General features: G+C 44.9%; 1 protein-coding gene across 6 annotated transcripts in view; it reads right to left on the reverse strand.

The window, feature by feature from the left end:
- Positions 1-543: 543 nt before the first annotated feature.
- LOC140410838 (4-galactosyl-N-acetylglucosaminide 3-alpha-L-fucosyltransferase 9-like) overlaps positions 544-23,657 on the reverse strand; it is a 48,195-nt gene continuing 25,081 nt past the window's right edge. The window contains exons 1-3 of one of the 6 annotated variants that reach the window (XM_072499535.1): positions 18,915-19,002; positions 12,437-12,644; positions 544-4,714 (exon numbers count right to left, since the gene is read on the reverse strand). In XM_072499535.1, the coding sequence (XP_072355636.1) occupies positions 3,627-4,706 (1,080 nt within the window). In that variant the 5' untranslated portion in view covers positions 4,707-4,714; positions 12,437-12,644; positions 18,915-19,002 and the 3' untranslated portion in view covers positions 544-3,626. Of the gene's footprint in view, positions 4,715-12,436; positions 12,645-18,731; positions 18,855-18,914; positions 19,051-19,541; positions 22,786-23,657 lie in introns of those variants that run through there. The other 5 variants (XM_072499537.1, XM_072499538.1, XM_072499533.1 and 2 more) reach the window with 5 other exon arrangements.

Consider the following 23,657-nt stretch of genomic DNA (forward strand, 5'->3'; position numbering starts at 1 on the left):
CTCGTTTATTGAATTGAAATAGTGTATAAGTGGCGATAATTGTTTTCTTGACACGCTACGGCGAGATCCTGATTTCGCCTACTGGAGCGGGCCGGTTGCATCGCAAACTGTTTGCCGCTGGCGCGGTTCTCAATTTCTCCCTCTCCTGATATTCACTGGCCTCGTTTTGCTCGAACGAGAGTGTAACAAGGCCAGAGAATTCCGCCCCTTGCATGACGTAGATGTAATTTATGACAATGGGGTAGATATTCCACTGTGTACAATTGAAGGAAATGCTCTTTATTTGTTAGTTAAAATTTCAGTTTAGTAAAATAAAACAAATACCTTCAACAGTACCCATGGAGAAAAACAGCAGAAATAATCAAAAAAAAGAAATACAGCCACATAGAAACAAAATAATATAAAGTCATTACCTAAATAAAATAATTACTGTAAAATCCAGTATTATTTCTTACAGCATCAAGAAAGTGTTTGAGACTTACAAAACAGTGGATGGAGTAAATACCATTCATAGATTTAATCAGTGATCTTGTCACCCAAGTGTACAATAGCTGAACCTTTATTCAGTAGCCAACATACAAATATTTATATCTCTTTTTATGTATTACAAAAAGTTAAATTGTTTGATCATATTAATCACTTTTAGGGAAAATACAGCTTTTACTCCCCCAGAACATTTAGCGAGAATAAATTCCATTGTGTTGTGATCACATTTTTTAAAAATACAGAGATTTAATTTTGAGTAGCTGATTATTTCAGTGCGATTGTTTAGAAACCCAGTGCTTAAAATGATCATAAATGTAAAAATATATATATCCAATAATAGTACAAAGGTGAGTGAAGATGACAACACGCCACTGAGGTGAAAACCTTTGCTAGTCACCAGGAGCAACAGAATTCCTGCCAAACGCGCAAGATTCATGAACATTTCAAATGTGGACAGAAACTGATTAAAATAAAATAAAATATATTTAATTTAATCCACTTATTACATTAAGTCAATGCTTGCAGCTATCTTGCTAAATAAAGCACAGAGGACAGACTGCAAAATGCTATAGAATAAGCCCATTTTCAGTTTCAAAGGGTTCAAACTCGGTTTAGCCTGCAGTCCAGCAGTTCCAGTGCAATTTTATGTCAATGTTGTAGAAAACACATTACATTAATCCATTTCAGAACAAGCTATGGGCTTGAAGTGCAAAGGTATTTGTAATTCACAAAAATCATTTCAAGGGAGCACTTCTCATGACAACTGTAGGCCTTACCTCCAATTGCTATGCCACAGCTAGTAAACAGCAGCTGAACAGTATCTCTGGCCCAAAAAATAGGAGATATTTTTTGTTGAAGAGGAATGATAGGTCATCAGAGTCATTTGTTTGACAAGAAGAACAACAGCTTGCATTTATGTAGGGGTAAATTTCCAGTCCCGCCCAAAGTGGCAATCGTTGCAGGAGGGACGGACATGATGGTGGACCATTTAAAGATCGGTGGGAAATAGTGTCTGAAGTGTCAAAAAAATCCCAAGGTTCTTCAAATAAACAGAAAAAAAAATTCCTGAATCAGGATGTGATACTAAGCTGAGTGACAAAACCATGGTGAAAGTGGTGATTTTAAGGATGGTCTTAAAGAAAAGAAAGATGCAGTGGCAACGTGAGAGGAGTTTATGGAAGGGATTCCAGGCAGCTGAACCTCTAAGTGGCTGGCATAAATCCAAAGTGGAACTTCCTCCCACGAATGGGTGGAGATCCCACCTTCTGCCAATTAATGCTTATTGGAGCATGATTTGCTGGAGTCGGATCTGCTGGAGTGGGTGGTAAAGCATTCCCCAGCGACACTTCAAATGGCCCCCGCCAGCCAGAAAATTCGGCATTGCATATTTAATGGATTCAAACTTGGACATGTGATTTACTGTTGCTAATAATCTAAGTGCATGCTTTATCTCTATTATCCATTTTGTGTACATGTCTGTCTGCACGAGGGGGTGAGTGTATTTTGTTGCACTTACATTTTGGGGTGTTGTGTGAATAAACATTACCCTTTCATTGAATTTAAATTTTGTGTTTATTACTGAAATTCACAACCCTAAAATTGTTTAAAGTGCTCCCTCTAAACCCCAAGTTGTTGCAGCCACCTATGAGGTGAAAAAATGTGAGAAAAACTAACACATCACCTCCTTGCCCAAACTGAAGGGAATGCTTAACAGGAGAGTAGGGAGATTATCTGGAGCATTTTCTAATAATCTAATAATCTTTATTGTCACAAGTAGGCTCACATTAACACTGCATTGAAGTTACTGTGAAAAGTCCCTAGTCACCACATTCCAGCGCCTGTTTGGGTACACAGAGGGAGAATTCAGAATATCCAATTCACCTAGCAGCACGTCTTTCGGGACTAGTGGGAGGAAACTGGAGCACCCAGAGGAAACCCACTCAGACACAAGGAGAACATGCAGTTTCCACACAGACAGTGACCCAAGTTGGGAATCGAACCTGTGACCCTGGTGCTGTGAAGCAGCAGTGCTACCCACTGTGCTATTGTGATGCCCTGGGGTTTCTGTATGGGGGCCAGAAGAGCATTGCTGCTCCTCTTGACTTACGTGTAAACTAAAAAATCTTTAGAACAAATATACTTTGGTCCTCTATTGGCTCTGACAGTGGTTCATGACAGGTTTTGACAGGTATAGAGGCCACCAATGCGGCCTTGTTCGGGCCTCAGTTTAAAATGGCAGTTTGTGTGAGCCCCTGTAATGTCTTCAGAACCTGGTCTGCATTTCTAAAGATGATAGTCTGAAATTTCAAGCTTCTGTCAGCAAACTTGTGGTGGGTAAGGTATTAAAAGTCTCCATTCTAACTGCTGCTTGGACATGATGGCAGTTATTAAATTTGAGCCCATTACACCTCTGCTGGCTATTCGATAAACAGATATGAAGTCAAAGTGCCTGCAATAAATGGTAGACAATTTGTTAATTTTCAGCTGCCTGTCAATTTTCTTACTACCTGTCAAATCACAGAATAACTGTGTTGGATCCCAGGTCACCTCATCCACTTTGTATATAAAGTAATGACAATAGCCAAGGTTTGAGCTCCAGTCTCATGTAAGATTATAAATTCTGAAAAAAATCATTGGCACTTTACTCAATATGGATGGAATATACAGTGTTTATAAATTATTCAAAGTTATTTTCTTGAAACTACCATATAAGACGAACAATCTTTCTCCTGTTAAAATATACAGAATGGCTATACCATCTGTTTCAGGATATGTTCTCCATAATTCCTAGTAAAGGTGATTTCTTTTTCTCTGATATTTTTTTCTGCTCATGGCGATGATCAATGAAAGGGGGAAGGCAACTTGAAATTTCTTTCAAATAAAATAATTCACATTGGAATGCAATCACATTTTCCAGCGCAATTCAATTTAAAATGAGAATTTGATGCCCAGAATTCCACTGCTGCAGTTTCAGAGCATGACGAATTCTCACATCAGCAGGAAAGAGCTGTTGAGTTCTTTTTGGTTAAACAAAGCTTAAAAGAGGAAGTGAAAATATTTTGTTTTGGAGCAAGAAGTCAATTGAATTCAATAGATTTTGCTGATGATCCATGATATTCAACAGAGATTTGTTTTAGAGTTCAGCCCCAAAACCATTTCTCCAAATTGGAACATGATCTATATTTTTGATACCGTTTTATGTTCTCACACACGCTACATGCGTGTTCATCCCAGAAACGAACTGACCGTACTGAGTAGTGTTTCCTCCATTTGAAGTAGGTCATGTACAAATCTTCATTCCCGTCCAGTTTGTGCAGGTAACCCGCAAGCTCTTCAGCTGAGTGGAAATCATCCACATGAATGAAAGAATCGGCTGGAATGTAATTTTCATAGTTTTTTCTGGATGTCCCCAGGACCACAGGCACGGTACCAGCAAGCAAAGCATTGTAGAGCTTTTCAGTTATGTAATCTTCATGTACTGAATTCTCAAAGGAAAGGTAGAACTTACAACTAGATATGGTAGGCATCAAGTTGTTATCGCTTAGGCGTTCCCCAAAGGCTTGACCGTAAGTGCTGATATTAATATAGTTGCGGAATTCATTGTAGAACTTCACTCTGGCATGATTAGTGTTCCAATGGCTTACAACCCAACACACCAGATTGCTTTTCTTAGGCAGTTTAAAATCTAATGGAACTTTGTTTATTATCAGAGACCCATAAGGCACTACGATATCTGAACCTTGTCGATAAGTCAAGGTCAGGTTGAAGAAATGGTCGAGTCCAGTTTTTTTTGGAGAGTGGGTAGGTGACTCCAGGTTCATCCAAACCCATTTCTGAAATGTTGGCCGAGGCTGTTTGGGCAGATTGGACAAGTCTCCACTCATGTCTCGGTGATGGAAAAGGACAGCATCGGATTTGTCATAGAGGTTTCTATCCGCAGTTAAGTGGCATTTATGGATGTTAAACTCAGATGCACAAGAATTGAGTTTAAATAGCTGACCAAAAGGCCAAAACCAAATGAGCACAATAGTTTCATTCTCTTCAGCACTTGTCACAAAGGGGTTTTTCACACCTAGTTTTAATGTGGCAGATTCTAATGGAGCATAAATCCAGCTGTTAGACGGTTTGACATACAGCAACACCATGGCTAAAAAACAGCCCAAAATGATTAGGGAAATTAACAGGGTGCGGCAAATCCCTACACTGGACACAGATGTCATACTGACTCCTGTAAAGAAAAAAGATGAAGATTATTAGAATCCTGGGAGCACAGCTCCTATTCCATTTAAACTCTATCTAAATCCAAAACATTTGAACAGAACTTAACTCATGGAATGAGGAAGATTTACCTTGGAAATATAGGAGAGAGGGTAAAAGGAGCGGGTGAGGGATAACATCAAAATTAGATTTAAATTTAGCAAAAAAAGAAATGAAACAGAATTAAGAAAAGTAAGTCATAATCAAATATAGACAACAAAGAACATGGTAATATTGTTAGAATTAAAATATACTTAGTAGTTATTATTATCCCAGACCAGATCCCAACAATAGCTAGGATACTGAACAGACACCCCAATACTTATTTTAATTTTTTAAGACTGCGAGGCAAGGATACTTCATTCCAGGAGTGATTTCATGCAAAATAGGGATAAACAAACTTAATTCCTAATACACAATTGAAGTATCTTGAACATCACACAAGAAAATGCTTTACAATTACCCTTTAAGCAATGCTAAACAATGCAGCGACACAATAACCCTTAACTGCTAACTTTACTTCCACTCAAACAACAGAACAATCTCAGAACCCAATCCACTTTTAAATACAGTTAACACTCAGGAATACTTGATGGACAGAGATGTCTTTAATACTCCACTTTGAGAAAGAGAGATCTTTGAAGACTGCTTTAAATAAAGAGACCTGACCGCCCCCCTGCCAGAATAATGCAGAATCTCTGGCTGTATTTCCTCAGAAAACCTTCTTAGCTCACCTTCCAGCCAAAAACTAAAACTGAACTGACTGCTTTAACCCCTGGCTCCTCCCACTGACTTCCTAATCTCCCTAAGCTGCACACAATGGGCGTGATTTACCAGCTGCATCCCACCAAAATCGGAAAGGGATGCGGCCGGTAGATCCCGAGAGTGGCCTCTTTTAGGATTCCGGTCAGTCGTTACGCCTCACAAGATCGAACGAGATCTCTTAAGGCGTCACCACCTGAATCACGTCCACAAGAGGTGGGACCCAGGCTCGCAGAGTTAAGTTGATTTTAAAAACTCACTTAACTCTGCTTTTGTCGACGGTTATATGTTTTGATTGTCGTTTTTCTTCTGCTTTTAAGTTTGGGTGAAGATGGGGGAAGTATAAGTTATTCGGTTCTATGGGTTTTCGGTGTGTTGGTGGGGGTGGCTGGTGGGGGCTTTTTACTTTTTATTACTTTGATTTGCACTATTGGGGGGGGTTCTTTGTGGGTTTTTCGTTTTGGGTTGTCTTCTGTAGTAATTGGGAGATTGTTTGGGGTTGGTTTGATGAGAGAAGTGGTTTCGATGGGCGGGGGGGGGAGGGGGAGGGGAGTAGGGAACAATAGGTGGGAGACTTATTGGCGCCGGAGGCGAGGGCCACCAGGCTAGCTGGGTGAACGAGTCTATGGAAGCACAGTGGGGGCTGTGTATATGTTCAATATATGGCATGGGTTAGGTTACAAAGTGGTGTTGCTGGTGGGGGGGAGTTACTCTGCTGACGAGGGAGGGACTTAGGTTTTGGGACAGAGAGGAGGTTGGGGGTGGGGGCTGCCAGGAGACAGGCCTGTGGAGGCCTGGCACATGGGCTGGAGGTGGGCCCAGGAAAGGGGATGGCTGACCGGCGGACGGGGGGGGGGGGGGGGTGGGGGGGGGTGCAGTGCCCCCCAACTAGGCTGATCACCTGGAATGTTGGAGGGTTGAATGGGCCGGTCAAGAGGGCACATGTGTTCGCGCATCTGAGGGCTCTGAAGCCGGACGTGGTGATTTCAGGAGACACACCTGAAAGTGGCAGATCAAGTCAGGCTAAGGAAGGGTTGGGTCAGTCAGGTCTTTCATTCAGGGCTGGACACCAAGACTAGAGGGGAGGTGATTTTAATCAATAAGCGGGCGCAATTTCAGGTGGGCAGTATAGTCTCAGATGGGGGGGGCCATTATGGCATGGTGAGCGGCAAGCTGGAGGAAGGAAGGTAGCCATGGTTAACGTGTATGCGCCAAACTGGGATGACGTAGAATTCATAAAGAGGGTACTGGGGAAGATACCTGACCTGGACTCGCACAAGCTGGTGATGGGAGGGGATTTTAATACGGTCATCGACCCTGGCCTGGACCGGTCGTGTTCAAAAACGGGGAGGGTACCAGCAATGGCGAAGAAACTGTTAGGGTTCATGGAGCAGATGGGGGGGGGGGGTTGACCCATGGAGGTTTAGGCAGCCGACGGGGAGGGAATTTTCTTTTTATTCGCATGTGCATAAGGTTTATTCCCGGATTGATTTTTTCATTTTGAGCAGAGATTTGCTGGCGGGGGTGGTGGACATGAGGTATTCGGCGGCCATCACTATTTCGGATCATGCCCAACACTGAGTGGAACTGCAGGTTAATGAGGAGAGCTTCCAGTGTCCGCAATGGAGATTGGACGTGGGCTTATTGGTAGACGAGGCGGTGTGCGAGAGGCTGGGGAAGTGCATGCAGAACTACCTGCAGATCAATGACACAGCGGAAGTCTCAGCAGCGGTGGTCTGGGAGGCGCTGGAAGCAGTGGTGAGAGGGGAGCTGATTTTGATCCGGGCTCATAGGAACAGGATGGGTAGGGCAGAGACGGATCGACTGGTTAAGGAGATCCTACAGATAGATAGGAGGGGTGTGGCGACCCCGGGGGTGGAGCTGTTAAGGGAACGTCGGAGGCTGCAGGCTGAGTTCGGGGTGTTGTCCACAGGCAAGGCAGTGGAGCAGCTGAGAAAGGCGAGGGGTGCAGTTTACGAACATGGGGAGAAGGCCAGCAGAATGCTGGCACAGCAGCTTAGGAAGAGTGAGGCAGCCAGGGAAACAGAGAGGGTAGTTGATGGGGATGGGAATTTGGTAGGGGAGTCGGCTGGGCTAAACAGGGCAATCAGGGACTTTTACAATAGACTCTATCGCTCGGAACCCCCCATGGGGCCCGAGGGGATGAGACGCTTTTTGGATGGACTGACCTTCCCAAGGGTGGGCAGGGAGTTGGTGGATGTGCTGGGGGCCCCGATTAGGGCCGAAGAAATAGTCGAGGGCTTGAAGGCAATGCAGTCGGGTAAAGCCCTGGGGCCGGATGGGTATCCGGTGGAATTGTACAAGAAATTCTTGGGGATATTAGGGCCGTTGCTGGTCAAGGTTTTTAATGAGGCGAGGGATAGAAGGGTGCTGCCCCCGACGATGTCACAGGCCACTATTTTGTTAATATTGAAGCGGGACAAGAACCTGGAGCTATGAGGGTCATAGAGGCCGATCTCACTGCTTAATGTGGACGCCAAGCTGCTGGCCAAAGTTTTGGCCTCCAAGATTGAAGATTGTGTGCCGGATGTGATTATGGAGGATCAAACCAGGTTTGTCAAGGGCAGGTAGTTGGTGGCCAATATAAGAAGGCTGCTCAACGTGATTATGATGCCCCTGGAGAGTAGGGAGGTTGAAGTAGTTGTGGCCATGGATGTGGAGAAGACGTTCGACCGGGTGGAGTGGGACTATCTATGGGAGGTGTTGGGACGATTTGGGTTCGGCAGGGGCTTTATCGACTGGGTTATGCTGTTGTACCAGGCCCCGGAGGCTACTGTAAGGACGAATAGGGCGACCTCGGACTATTTTAGACTGCACCAGGGAACAAGGCAGGGATGCCCCCTCTCCCCACTGCTGTTTGCGTTAGCTATAGAGCCGCTGGCAATTGCTCTGAGAGCTTCAAGGGGCTGGTTCGGGGGGTGGTGGAACATAGGGTCTCGCTGTACGTGGATGACCTGCTCTTATATGTAACGGATCCAGGGGCAAGGATGGTTGAAATCATGGCGACTTTGGGGGAATTTGGTTGGTTTTCAGGATATAAACTGAATATGACAAAGAGCGAGATGTTTGTAGTCCAGGCAAGGAAACAGGAGGGTCGGCGGGGGGGGGGGGGGGGGAGTTACCGTTTAGGTTAGTGGCGGACAGTTTTAGGTAGTGGGGGACAGTTTTAGGTACCTAGGGATACGAGTGGCACGCGAGTGGGGCCGGTTACACAAGTTGAACTTGCCCCGGTTGGTTGAGCAGATGAGGGGCGAGTTTCGGAGATGGGATGCGCTACCGCTGTCGCTGGCTGGGAGGGTGCAGACGGTTAAGATGACGGTCCTACCGAGACGGTCCTGCCCTGTACAATAGTGGAGTGTGCTTTGGTTTGGTCTACCCGGCTCGTCTCAGAGTAACATTTGAAGAAAAAGACAATTTCTTCGATGTGCTGGGAGAGGTGGACTCTTTTGTTAAAAAAACACAAATTGGGCACGTTGTAATTTGTTTTTTTGGCTCTGTCGATGAGCCACGTTGTTGGGGTTTCATGTTTATTCTTGTTTTCTCTGTTCTTGTTGGGGTTGAGTTCTTGTACTTTTTGATTAGGAGTTTTATACTATGTGGGGTTCCGTTCTCTGTATAAAACTCCTAATCCAGAACTATAAGAACTCCAACCCCAACAAGAACAGAGAAAACAAGAATAAACATGAACCCCCAACAACATGGCTCATTGCCAGGGCCAAATCAACAAATTACAACGCGCCCAACTTGTGTTTTATTAACAACAATGTGGCAATACATTGTTTTGCTTCCTTTAAATGGGGTTTTGGTATTTTGTTATTTAGATCTATTTTTGTCTTTCTCCAGTTGGAAGTCTCCCTCCAGAGAGTTAGTTAGAGGGTGCTGTTATGGGCCAGATTTTAGAGAACCCCAAAGTGTATCATGGAGTTCACCTGACCCACAACTTTTAATACATTGTGGTATGGGGAGCACACGGCCCACTCTACAGGTGTGGTAGAGCAGAAATGGAAAAGTATTTTTTAAAGCAAAACAATGTTTATTCTATGAACTCAAGTTAACCTTTTTGAAAAAATCAAAGAATATCTTAGCAACCATCAATTCAAATACAACCCCCAAAGAATACAACACTAAGTAATTCTTTAAGCTTTCCTTTTAACATCCATAAGGCTTAAAACACCTTTTACCAGAAACACATCAGGTTAAAGTCACGACTGTTAATAGTTTTAAATCACCAGGATCGATTTACAGTCTTTAGATTACAGAGAGAGACTCTAATACACCTTCTGGCTGTGACTGCAGCTATCCAGCTCTGAAAACAAAACTAAAACACACCCTGCAGCAAGCAGCCTAAAATGAAAGTAAAACGCTGGCAGACAGCCCAGCTCCACCCACTCCTTGATATCACTGCAGTAGTAAACACCCATTTCTTAAAGGTACTCTTACTACAGACATTTATATACACACCCATTTATAAACACCCATTCCTTAAAGCTACTCTCACATGACAGTGCGGCTTAGCGCCAGAATGTGGCGACTAGGGGCTTTTCACAGTAACTTCATTGAAGCCTATTTGTGACAATAAGTGATTATTATTATTATTATTGTTATATTATTACTTAGTGAAGTGTGCAAACCATTGGGAGCAGTGTAAAATAAACTAGCTTTGTTTCAAATACATAGCTTGATGTTCTTTGTCAACACTACGACTTTTAACCATCTTGGAGAACTATACAAGGAACATCACACTCAGCTCAAGAGTTTAAACTCCGATGTAATGTTTTTGCAAGAGACTCATTTGTGGGTCCGAGATCAAACTAGGCTGTGCAAGGCGTGGGTAAGGCAGTTTTTTCATTCTGGTTTTGAAGGTAGGGCCAGGGGTATGGTGACTCTAATTAATAAAAGAGTTCAGCATTCCACTTTTAAGATTATAGCTGATCCCAACGGTCGATATGTTGGCTGTGCTCCCTAGTGAGCACCCCAGTTTTCATGATTGACATTTACGCCCTCCAACTGAGTATGAAAAGAATTTTATTAATACCCTGCAGATCTCCCTTCCCAATCTAGACTCATGTCAGCTTATTTTAGGAGGGAACCAGAATTGTGTCTTGGACAGCCTGATAGCACAGTGGTTAGCACTGTTGCTTCACAGCTCCAGGGTCCCAGGTTCAATTCCTGGCTTGGGTCACAGTCTGTGTGGAGTCTGCAGGTTCTCCACGTGTCTGCATGGCTTTCCTCTGGGTCCTCCTGTTTCCTCCCACAGTCCAAAGATGTGCAGGTTAGGTAGATTGGTATGATCAATTGCCCTTAGTGTCCACAAAAACGGTTAGGTGGGGATACTGGGATAGGGTGGAGGTGTGGGCTTGAGTGGGGTGCTCTTTCCAAGGACCAATGCAGACTCGATGGGCCAAATGGCCTCCTTCTGCACTGTAAATTCTATGATTGTATGACCCTGGATTGGATTGTTTCAAGCCTAAATCTCTTGCTCCATCGGATATGGTCAGGGCTTTGTCCTCTTTCCTGATGCAGATGGGGAGGGGGGAGAGGGGGGAAGGTAGATCCTTGGCATTTCTTGAAATAAAGCAAGCAATAAAGATTTTGTTTCTCGTGTCCACCAAGCATATTCACGAATTGATTTTTTGGATAGGGTTCTCCACCCTTTGGTGGTGGCATTTGAGTACTCAGCAATTGTTACTTTTGATCATGTCCCGCACTTCATTGATTTGTCGCTCGAGTCTGGCCGCACCCTGGAGATTAGATCCAGCATTGTTAGTGAATAAAGAATTTTGTGAGTGTATGTCCTCTGCCATTGAGGACTATATAAAATCTAACAAATCTGATTCAATCTCACCCTCCACATTGTGGGGGACCTCTTAAGGCAGCCCTCAGGGGGGAAATTATCTCCTACATTTGTTGAGGTTGGAGCAGCAAAGACTGGTGGATTCCATTCTAGAGGTGGATCACCAGTACTCCTTGATCCTACTTCGGAACTACTGGCAAATAGGGAAAAAAAGCTACAGACCCAGTTCGAACTATTGTCGACTGGCATGGTGGTACGTCATTTACAATGCTCCTGGGGCACTTTTTATGAGTACGGAGAAGGCCTGTCACCTTTTAGCTCATCAGCCCAAATGGCAAGGGACCTCCCAGGAGATCACACAGATATTCAATACGGGTGGCAACCTCCTCCTCAGGTTGATGCAGTTTTATTTTATTCGTTCATGGTGTGTGGGCACTGGCAGCTGACCCAGATCGAAATTGCCCATCCCTAATTGCCCTTGAAGGGGCAGTTAAGAGTCAACCACATTGCTGTGGGTCTGGAGTCACGTGTGGACCAGACTAAATGTGGACCTTAAAGGACATTAGTGAACCAGGTGGGTTTTTAAAACGATCAACAATGGTTTCATGGTCATTGTCAGACATTTAATTCCAGATTTTTATTGAATTCAAATTTCATCATCTGCTGTGACGCGATTTGAACCCGCGTCCCCAGAACTTTGTCTTCTGTCACTGGATTGCTCGTCCAGTAACAATATCACTCGACCCCGTAATCTTTTATATCTTCTTACCGCAATGTTTATAAATCGGAGTCTCCTGTGGTTGGGTCAGTCATGTTTGACTTTCTGGATGGGCTACTTATCCCAACTATGGAGGTGGATAGGAGCAGTGAATTGAAATTCCCTTTACACCCTGACAAAATTTTAAAATGCATTGGGTTGATGCAATCTGGCAAACCCCTGGACTGGATAGCTTTCTGACTGAAAACTACAAAACTTTCTCGGAGAAGCTGGTGCCTTTAATTTTGGACATGTTCAATGATTCCTGATGTCGGGGGACGTTGTCCCTGACCCTCACTCACGCCTCTATTTCCCTACTTCTTAAGCAGGATAAAGTCCCGACAGAGTGCAGTTCTTACCGTTCTATTTTGCTTCTGAATGTGGACGTCAAGCTACTCGCTCAGGTGCAGGCAACCCGGCTGGAGCCTTGCCTTCAAAATATAATCTTGGAGAATCAAACAGGCTTTATGAAGGGCCAACAATTGTTGACCAATATATATTGTCTGTTAAATGTTGTCGTTTCCCCCTCCTCAGTACCTGAACCTGAGGTGATGGTATCTCTTGATGCTGAAAAGTTATTTGAAAAAATGGAATGAGAATATTTATTTGAGATTCTTGGGGGGGGGTTTGGATTTTACCATAAATGTATTTCTTGATTTTATCTGTTGTATAATGCCTCTACTGCCAATGTTTATATGGGAGCTTTGAACTCTGATTATTTTCCTTTGAATAGGGGCACTAGGCAGGGTTGCTCACTTTCCCCACTCCTGTTTGTTTTGGCAATAGCGATGCTTTCTAGCATTGAGGTCCTCTAGTAAGTGGAGGGGGATTGGTCGGGGAGGGGTGGAACATCCGATACAATTCCAGAGACATCGGCACCACTCCCTTTACTCTGGAAGCATAAACAGCAAGGTCAATGACCGATTAGGACACGCCCAGCCATCAAGGCACCCGCCCCTTTATTGGCTCAGATCGAAGGCAGTGATCAAAGTCTGCTGAATTATTGGGTCCAATCCTAAGGACCACCCAAAAGAGCGTGAAACCCCCCCCCCCCCAGGATAAAGAGAGACACTGCCATGTGTTCGATCTCTTTTGGACCTGGCGCTCCAGCAACGTCCATCTCCAACTGCAGCACCACGACCACAAGCAAGTCCAAGTTCAACGCTCGCTGCCAGACGGATGAGCCCAGCTGAACCGCAGTTACTTCGCCAGACCCAGCAGAGCCAGATTCGAACAAAGGCCACTGTTCCTCTGACCTAAGCCGGGTGCCTGAAGTTAAGTACAGGTTGTCATAGTGTTAGGTGTAATTTAGCTCATAGTGTTTATGTTGCATGTATAAGTTAATCTTGTGTGTAAATAAAGTATTATTGAACTTGAACTAACTAACTGGTTGTTGAGTCTTTGATTGATATCCGGTTGAACCTTGTGGTGGTATCATTTGATACCTGGCGACTTTGAAAGCAATATAATATCAATATCTAGACAAAAGAAGGGCAACCTCATTGAATGCCATATTTATAGCGAGTAAATATAGCAACAGGGGTAGATTTTTGTTGGAGGGAAGTTTGCAGATTTGGAGGGGTTGGAGCAGACACATCAGTTGCCAAAAGGGATTGGGTCCAGGTATCTGCAAGTTGGGACTTTATGAGGAAGAAGGTGGCCTCGTTTCCAGCACTACCACCCCTGGCGCTGGAGGACAAACCCCTGTCCAAGGAGGAAATAGGAGAGGTCAAGGTCTTGGATATATATGGGAAGCTGTTGAAGAGAGAGAGTGCCCCGGTGGAGGAGGCTAGGTGTAAGTGGGAGGAAGAGCTGAGTGGCGCTTTGGGGGCTGGAGTATGGAGTAATGGTTTGTGGAGCGTTAATGCATCCTCATTGTGCGCAAGACTAAGTCTCGCCCAGTTCAAAGTGGCAAAGAGGGCGCACATGACTGTGTCCAGGATGAGTCGGTTCTTTCCAGGGGTAAAGGGTAGGTGTGGGCGGTGTGCAGGGAGGCCGGTGAACCATGTTCACATGTTTTGGACACATTTTAGGTTGGGGGGGGGGGGGGGGGGGGGAGAGGAGGGCTGGGTTTGGAAAGGATTCGCAGATGTCGAAGATATTGAGGGTAACAGTAGCTCTGAGTTCAGAGGTGGCAATATTTGGAGTGTCAGAGGATCCAGAAGTGCAGGTGGGGAGAGGGGTCAATGTGTTGGCCTTTGCCTCCCTGATAGCCCGGAGACGGATTTTGTTGAGCTGGTGGGACCTGGAGCTGCCGAGTGCAGGGGTGTGGGTTAGCAATTTGGCAAAGTTCTTAGACTTAGAGAAAATCAAGTTCGCCATCAGAGGTGCAGAGGAGGGATTCACCTCGAGGTAGAAGCTATTCATCGACTTCTTTTTAAAAAAAATTTAGAGACCCCAATTTGTTTTTCCAATTAAGGGGAAATTTAGCATGGTCAATCCACCTAACCTGCACATCTTTGGGTTGTTGGGGTGAAACCCACGCAGACATGGGGAGAAGGTGCAAACTCCACACGGACAGTGACCCAGGGCTGGGATTCGAACCCGAGTCCTCAGCGCCGCAATCCCAGTGCTAACCATCGTGCCACATGCCGCCCGTTCATCGACTCCTTTAAAGAGTATTGAGTCGTCAGTGGGGATGGTGGTTTCAGTTTGTTGGGGCCAGGGGCCTGGGTTCATAGAATCATAGAATTTTACAGCATGTAAACAGGCCCTTCGCTAGTCCCAGTTGCCCGCACTTGGCCCATAACCCTCTATACCCATCTTACCCATGTAACTATTTAAATGCTTTTTAAAAGACACAATTGTACCCGCCTCTACTACTACCACTGGCAGCCCATTCCAGACACTCACTACCCTCTGAGTGAAGAAATTGCCCCTCTGGGCCCTTCTGAATCTCTCCCCTCTCACCTTAAACCTATGCCCCCTAGTTTTAGGCTCCCCTACCTTTGGGAAAAGATGTTGACTATCTACCTTATCTATGCCCCTCATTATTTTATAGACCTCTATAAGATCACCCCTAAGCCTCCTACACTCCAGGGAAAAAAGTCCCAGTCTATCCAGCCTCTCCTTATAACTCGAACCATCAAGTCCCGGTAACATCCTAGTAAATCTTTTCTGCACTCTTTCTAGTTTAATAATATCCTTTCTATAATAGGGTGACCAGAACTGCACACAGTATTCCAAGTGTGGCCGTACCAATGTCTTGTACAACTTCAACAAGACGTACCAACTCCTGTATTCAATGTTCTGACCAATGAAACCAAGCATGCCGAATGCCTTCTTCACCACCCTGTCCACCTGTGACTCCACCTTCAAGGAGCTATGAACCTGTACTCCTAGATCTCTTTGTTCTATAACTCTCCCCAACGCCATACCATTAACTGAGTAGGTCCTGGCCTGATTCGATCTGCCAAAATGCATCACCTCACATTTATCTAAATTAAACTCCATCTGCCACTCGTCGGCCCACTGGCCTAATTGATCAAGATCCCGTTGCAATCCTAGATAACCTTCTTCACTATCCACTGTGCCACCAATCTTGGTGTCATCTGCAAACTTACTAACCATGCCGCCTAAATTCTCATCCAAATCATTAATATAAATCACAAATAACAGAGAACCCAGCACCGATCCCTGAGGCACACCACTGGTCACAGGCCTCCAGTTTGAAACACAACCCTCTACAACCACCCTCTGTCTTCTGTCGTCCAGCCAATTTTCACCCTGGATCCCGTGAGCTTTAACCTTCTGCAACAACCTACCATGCGGTACCTTGTCAAAGGCTTTGCTAAAGTCCATGTAGACAACGTCTACTGCACTGCCCTCATCTACCTTCTTGGTCACCCCCTCAAAAAACTCAATCAAATTTGTGAGACATGATTTTCCACGCACAAAGCCATGCTGACTGCCCCGAATCAGTCCTTGCCTCTCTAAATGCTTGTAGATCCTGTCTCTCAGAATACCTTCTAGCAATTTACCTACTACAGACGTTAGGCTCACCGGTTTGTAGTTCCCAGGCTTTTCCCTGTTGCCCTTCTTAAACAAGGGCACAACATTCGCCTCTCTCCAATCTTCAGGCACCTCACCTGTGGCTGCCGATGATTCAAATATCTCTGTTAGGGGACCCGCAATTTCCTCCCTAGCCTCCCACAACATCCTGGGATACATTTCATCAGGTCCCGGGGATTTATCTACCTTGATGCGCTTTAAGACTTCCAGCACCTCCTCCTCTGTAATATGCACACTTCTCAAGACATCACTATTTATTTCCCTTAGTTTCCTAACATCCATGCCTTTCTCCACTGTGAATACCGATGAGAAATATTCATTCAGGATCTCACCCAACTCTTGTGGCTCTGCACATAGATGTCCTTGTTGATCCTTAAGAGGCCCTACTCTGTCCCTAGTTACTCTTTTTCCCTTTATGTATCTGTAGAAGCTCCTTTGCATTATTTGCCAAAGCAATTTCATGTCGCCTTTTTGCCCTCCTGATTTCCCTCTTAACTCTATTTCGACAATCTCTATACTCTTCAAGGGATCCACTTGATCCCAGTTCTTTATGTACGTCATATGCCTCCTTCTTCTTTTTGACCAGAATCTCAATATCTCGAGTCATCCAGAGTTCCCTACTTCTACCAGCCTTGCCCTTCACTCTAAAGGGAATGTGCTTACCCTGAACCCTGGTTAACACATTTTTAAAAGCCTCCCATTTACCAGCCATCCCTTTGCCTGCCAACAGTCTCCCCCAATCTACCTCTGAAAGTTCCTGTCGGATACCATCAAAATTGGCCTTGCCCCAATTAAGAATTTTAACTCTTGGGCAAGACCTATCATTCTCCATAGCTATCTTAAAACTAATGGAGTTATGGTCACTTGTCCCAAAGTGATCCCTCACTAACACTTCTGTCACTTGCCCTTCCTTATTTCCCAAGACGAGGTCAAGTTTTGCCACCTCTCTGGTCGGTCCATCCACAGACTGAATGAGAAATTTCTCCTGAATACACTCAACAAATTTCCCTCCATCCAAGCCCCTAATGCTATGGCTGTCCCAGTCAATGTTGGGAAAGTTAAAGTCCCCTACTATTACCACCCTATTTTTCTTGCAGCTATCTGTAATCTCCTTACATATTTGCTCCTCAATTTCCCGCTGACTATTTGGGGGCCTGTAGTACAGTCCTATCAAGGTGATCTCTCCCTTCTTATTTTTCAGTTCCACCCATATAGACTCAGTGGGCGAACCCTCGGATATATCCCCTCTAAGTACTGCCGTGATGTTCTCCCGAATCAAAAACGCCACTCCCCGTCCTCTCTTACCTCCTGTTCTATCCTTTCTATAGCATCTGTACCCCGGAACATTGAGCTGCCAGTCCTGCCCCTCCCTTAGCCATGTTTCAGTCATAGCTATAATATCCCAGTCCCATGTGCCCATCCATGCCCTGAGTTCATCCGCTTTGCCCGTCAGCCCCTTGCATTGAAATAAATGCAGTTTAATGTAGACTTTCCTTGCTCTCTGCCCTGCTTTCTCTGGTCATGCTTTACACACTCTCCCTTCCTGCCTTTTGTTTCCGTCCCCACTGACTTCCTACATCGGTTCCCATCCCCCTGCCACATTAGTTTAAACCCTCCCCAACTGCACTAGCAAATACACCCCCGAGAACATTGGTTCCGGTCCCACCCAGATGCAGACCGTCCGATTTGTACAGGTCCCACCTCCCCAGAACTGGTCCCAATGTCCCAGGAATTTGAAACCCTCCCTCTTGCACCATCTCTCAAGCCACGTATTCATCCTAGCTATCCTGTCATTCCTACTCTGACTATCACGTGGCACTGGTAGCAGTCCTGAGATTACTACCTTTGAGGTCCTACTTTTTAGTTTAACTCCTAACTCCCTAAATTCAGCTTGTAGGACCTCATCCCGTTTTCTACCTATATCGTTGCTGCCTATATGCACCACGACAGCTGGCTGTTCACCCTCCCCCTCCAGAATGCCCTGCAGCCGCTCCGAGACATCCTTGACCCTTGCACCAGGGAGGCAACATACCAACCTGGATTCTCGTTTGCGTCCGCAGAAATGCCTGTCTATTCCCCTTACAATTGAATCCCCTATCACTATAGCTCTGCCACTCTTTTTCCCGCCCTTCTGTGCAGCAGAGCCAGCCACGTTGCCATGAACCTGGCTGCTGCCACCTTCCCCTGGTGAGCCATCTCCCCCAACAGTTTCCAAAACGGTAAATCTGCTTTGGAGGGAGATGACCGCAGGGGATCCCAGCACTGCCTTCCTACTCTTCCTCTGTCTGTTGGTCACCCATTGCCTATCTGCCTCAGTAATTTTAATCTGCGGTGTGACCAACTCACTGAATGTGCTATCCACAACTTCCTCAGCATCGCGGATGCTCCAAAGTGAATCCATCCGCAGCTCCAGAGCCGTCAAGCGGTCTAACAGGAGCTGCAGTTGGACACACTTCTTGCAGATGAAGGAGTCAGGGACACCAGAAGGTTCCCTGACTTGCCACATCTCACAAGAGGAGCATGACACGGGTCTGAGCTCTCCTGCCATGACTTAAACCTGAAGTTAAATTTGAACTACACTACACAGCTAAGAGAAAGTCAAAGAGAGAAAAATCACTTACTAGTCACAAGCCAATCGCTTACCTGCTGGCTGTGATGTAATTGCTCCCGAGACTCCCTCACAGGTCTGCTTCTCTGCACCTCCTTAAGATGAGCACCAAATTCCCTTCATTAGTTAATTAATTTACTTAATTAATTGGATTTTTTTTTTTTTTTTGGAAACTCAACTCCAAACACCAAACTCCAAAAAACACAGCCCTCACTCACCTCTTACCCGAACTCAGCCTTACCCAAACTCAGATACACTCTGTTTGCTTCCAGCACTCCGTTTCTAAAGGCTCGTCAGCCACACCTTTTGTATCCTTCCTGATTTACACTCAGCCAATAGGCCTGCTCCCGGAACTGAACTCCTGAAACTAACAGCTGACCTGCAAGGTAAGGAAGCTGTTAAACAGTTAAAAAATGGGGGGGAGGCACCGGAGTGGCAGCCGGGAGGGTAGGGGAGATTTTTGAGAGGGGTGTAAGGATGTTGTGGCTGTTTGCTGTTGCCGCGGTTGGTTTTGGTTTTTCTTCTTTCTTATGTATATATTTGAAAATGCTTCCAATAAAATATTTAAAGAAAAAAGACTGTGAAAAGATCGATTCACTCCAGGCATGATTCCATGAAGAAATCAGGTGAGTCATCTTTCAAAAAAAAATTATTGTGAATAACAATATTAAACCTGTTTAACTTCAAACCCGAAAAGAACAGCCACACCCGTACACCTTAAAATTACGATTCAATTTCCCATCAAAAAACAAGATCATACACATGCAGCTCTAAATATAGCTTAAACATGCAGGCCTTAAAGTGATACATGTCTCACTGTGCACATTCTGAGAATCTCTTCTTACTCTATCTGAAGGTCTTCAAATGGCTGCTTCACTTGATTTGTTTCAGTCTTTCCCTTGTCTCCGGAGAAGGCTGCTCTGTTTTTAAAGTAGTATCTTACTTGGAAAAGGAGTATGGACTCGGAGTCAAGCATATGGGAACTCAATTTCTCTTTTCTCAAACTCATTGCGTTTCTGCCTCAACCTGTGGTCCCAAAAAAAGCAAGAGTTGCCAGATCAGAGATCAGGGACGATCGGCTGGAGAATCAATGTTACCGATGAAATCGGGAGTGGCGCCGCTAAGCGGCATACTCTAGGAGTACGCCGCTGTCATAATATCCACGCATGTATATAATGAAGTGCGGACAGGCAGTGATTGACACACAGGATGACCAGTAAGCACACAGCACAGTGCAGCCAATCACCAGACAGGACACCACCACTATAAAGCCAGAGGGCACTAGGTTTCCCGCTCTCTCTGGACCCAGCCACTGAGACAGTCCGAGTCCACGAGCTAGCACAGTGCAAACACCATGTGGTAGCTAGTGAGTCTGGTCAGGCTAGTACAAGGTCTCCAGTCAGTTCAGTATAGTGTTGACCCACAGTTAAATATGTATGTTAGTTCTATCGGTCAATAAAACCGTGTTGGATCTTCTACAGTGTAGAGGTCTGTTACTTGCATCGCTGCATCAACTGTAGTCCACACCGAACTGACCTGCCTAACACATCAGCCGCGTGCCGTATCGACAGTTTCAGGATGTTGCCTGAGGCCCTCCCCATAAAGCTCCGCCCCCCCCAACCGGCCGAGTTCCCGATGGCGTCGGTCACGTGTGCTATCATTTGTCGGGAACTCGGCCTGGCGGCTGTGGACTCAGTCCAGCCCGTCACAGTCGGGGAAGGGCCAATCCGCGGGCAGGGAGGACTTTGGCAGGGGCTGGGGGCACTGTTGGGGGGTGGTCCGGGGCTCGCGAGCCGGCCAAATGGGAAGGCACTATTTTACAGGCCGGGACCACGCGCGGCCGGCGCTATGTTTCTCGGCGCGGCCACTGTAGACCGCCACCGTGCGCATGCGTGGCCATGGATCCGGCAATTATCCGTGCCGTATCGGCAGTTAGGTCCGGGTGGTCTGCGCTGCCTTCCTGCTAGCCCCCAGCCAGATGGAGAATCGGTGGCTGTTTACGTCAAATTTTTGGTCGTAAAACGCCACCGTTCTCACGCCAGCATCAAGACATAGCTTGAAAATCAGAGAATCCAGCCCCAGACCTCACTTCCAAAAGCCTTTCTCCAGCCACTGTCTCTCTTCACAGCTTCTCACAATATCGCTCAGTGCCTCTCCCCCCACAGCTGTTAAAAAATGTCCCTGAGCTCTCTTAGCTCCTCCCATCACTGACCTCCTCTGCCAGTGTTTAACCCTTAAATTGTCCACTATATTCATAACCCAATTTCTTACAATCGTCCAGTCATCACACCGACGAAGGAAAGAGAGAGGGAGAGTGCGCCTCCATTTTGAGGCTCCCTCGCAGCAACTTTACAAAATCTGAAATAAACAGTCACAGCTGTTGGAATGTCATTGTGGAGGGGAGACCCTGAAATTGGGCATGATGTCCACAAACCAGGGCACTGGCTGGTGGCACAAAATTATGCAAATGCCTACCAGCATTTCTGCTCACATATCAGGGAGGAAATTCAGCTGCATCTCCATTCATATTCCAAAAGGAGAAGATGTAGTTGAGGAGAAGGAGGGGGTCTAAGGTAAACCCTTTGGGGTTTCTTGAGGTGATATTGCATGGGTTCATAGAGACGCCACACAGAATGGCAATATGTGTTTCAGACCACCTTCATAGATAATTCCAAGTGAAAGATTGTCTCGAATAGGGCACTATAACTTTAATATATCTGATCAGCTATAAAATCTGTTTCAGGACACTTTCTCGATAATTTCTAATACAGTTTATCTTTTTCTAAAATGTTTTTAAAAGTGGCAATAGCAGGGGAAAGACAGTGTGATTTTTTTCCTAAATAAAATCATTCACCTTGGAAAGCCATTATTTTCCAGCACAGGTCAATTTAAGACGAGAAATTGATGCTCGGAATCCAACTACTGCAGTTTCAGAAGCATCATGAATTCTCACATCACCAGGGAAGATGTAAGGTTGTCGAGTTACTATTGCTTAAACAAATGAATTAATCAAAAATATTTTCTTTTGGAGAAAGAAGTCAATTGAATTTGATAGAAATTGCTCATGATCCGTGATATTTACCAGTGATGTGAGTCATCCGAGAGTGCCTTTAAGAACTGGATGTTTAAGCAATGTACCTTTAAGAAAACAGTGATGTCATAGAGTGGGTAGAGCTCAGGTCAGCCATTTTGCAGTTTGATTTTGCAGTTTGGTTTCAGTTTTGAAAAGTGCCTGGCTGGTTTTGCTGTGAGCTGATTAAAAGGAGAAAGCCAGTTTGAGACAGCAGCTTGAGAAGTTCTGGTTTGGAAAAGAGCTGGGTGTGTGTCTGTGTTTTGCAGTGAGCTGGATTTCTGCCATGAAAGACTATGCCTGGATCATTTGGGTGATTTAAAGTAAAGCCTTTAACCTGATGTGATTTTGTTTAAAGGTGTTAAGTCTCTTGGAAGTTTGAAGGAACATTTTAAGGAATTATTTACTGTTGCAATATTTTCTGAGTTATCTTTGAAGTAAGGGGAGTTAAGAGATCCAATGTTTATTTAAGATATTAAGTTGAGTTCATGGAATAAACAGTGTTTTGTGTTTGAAAACCCACCTGTCCATAATTGTAATACCACACCTAGGGAACAAGCCGTGTGCTAGGAAAAGCAACAAATCCATTAAAGGGAGAGGTTGGTTGAACTCCATGATACATTTGTGGTTCTGAAAAAGCCTCGCCCATAACAATTGGGGGCTCGAGGGGAATAAAAGTCTATCTATTGGATTGGCTTTTGTGAACTTAAAGACAGTGAAGGATTGTTGCTTTTCCGGTGTGGTATTTTAGTTTAAATGGGGAGAGTGTTGTGAACAATGGCTCTTTCAGAGGCTCAGACATTTTTGGGGGTGGTGAATGTTACACGTTACCTTACGGACAGAAATGAAAAACAGACTGTTAGATTTGGCAAGAATATTCGCATTTTGTCAGGTAATGTTAACTGCAAAAGATAAGGTAATTATGGCGGTGGTTAAGCATTTAAAGTTGCCTGAGATAGAGTTTGACTAATTGAAAATGGCAAAAATTCAGTTGCAAATTAATCAAATGGAACATGAGAAAGAATTAAAGTGGCTGGCATACGAGATTGAGAGAGAGGAAAAAGAAAGAGAAGAGAGGACAAAGCAAAGGAGAGAGAAGAAAGGATAAAAGAAAGAATAGCCCTAGCAAAACTAAAAGAAAAAGAAAGGGAGATACAGATCAGGGAAAAAGATAAAGAGAGGGAGTTTGAACTTCAGAAAATGGCCATGAAACATAACAATCAGTTAAAATTGGCAGACGTAAAGGGAAACGTACAGTTGGATGATAGTGATGAGGATAGTGAAAAAGAGTGTCATAGTCGAAGGCTTGGTGGGAATCTATTTAAATATGTCCAAGCATTGCCAAGGTTTGACGAGAAGGAAGTGGAAGCCTTTTTCATTTCATTTGAGAAGGTAGCTAAGCAAATGAAATGGCCACTGGACATGTGGGTGTTACTGATTCAAACAAAGCTGGTAGGTAGAGCTAGTGAAGTGTTTGCATCACTATGGGAGGAAGTATCTGGAAAGTATGAGGAGGTGAAGAAATCCATCTTAAGTGCATATGAGCGAGTGCCTGAAGCAGGTAAAGAAGTCACAATTTTAAGAGATACATGGGCTAGTCAATCTTTAATGGTAATGATGAGGAATTATGTAGTTTGCGAAGAATGGTGCCAGAAAAGGTGGTGACATGTGGAATTCAGGGTGAGAGGAGTAGTGTTCCATTATATAAGATAATGTTGGAAAGTCCAGTGAAGAGTGGTGAAGTGGTAGTAGGAGTAATAGATAAACTGTATTCCTGGACAAGATAGTTTATTTTGGGTGATGATATAGCTGGATCGCAGGTGGGAGTGATGCCTACTGTGGTTAATCAGCCATTGGAAAATCAGTCAACTGAAGGGTTGAAGGACGAATA

The sequence above is a fragment of the Scyliorhinus torazame genome, chromosome 4, assembly GCF_047496885.1.
Source record: "Scyliorhinus torazame isolate Kashiwa2021f chromosome 4, sScyTor2.1, whole genome shotgun sequence".
Taxonomy (NCBI): domain Eukaryota; kingdom Metazoa; phylum Chordata; class Chondrichthyes; order Carcharhiniformes; family Scyliorhinidae; genus Scyliorhinus; species Scyliorhinus torazame.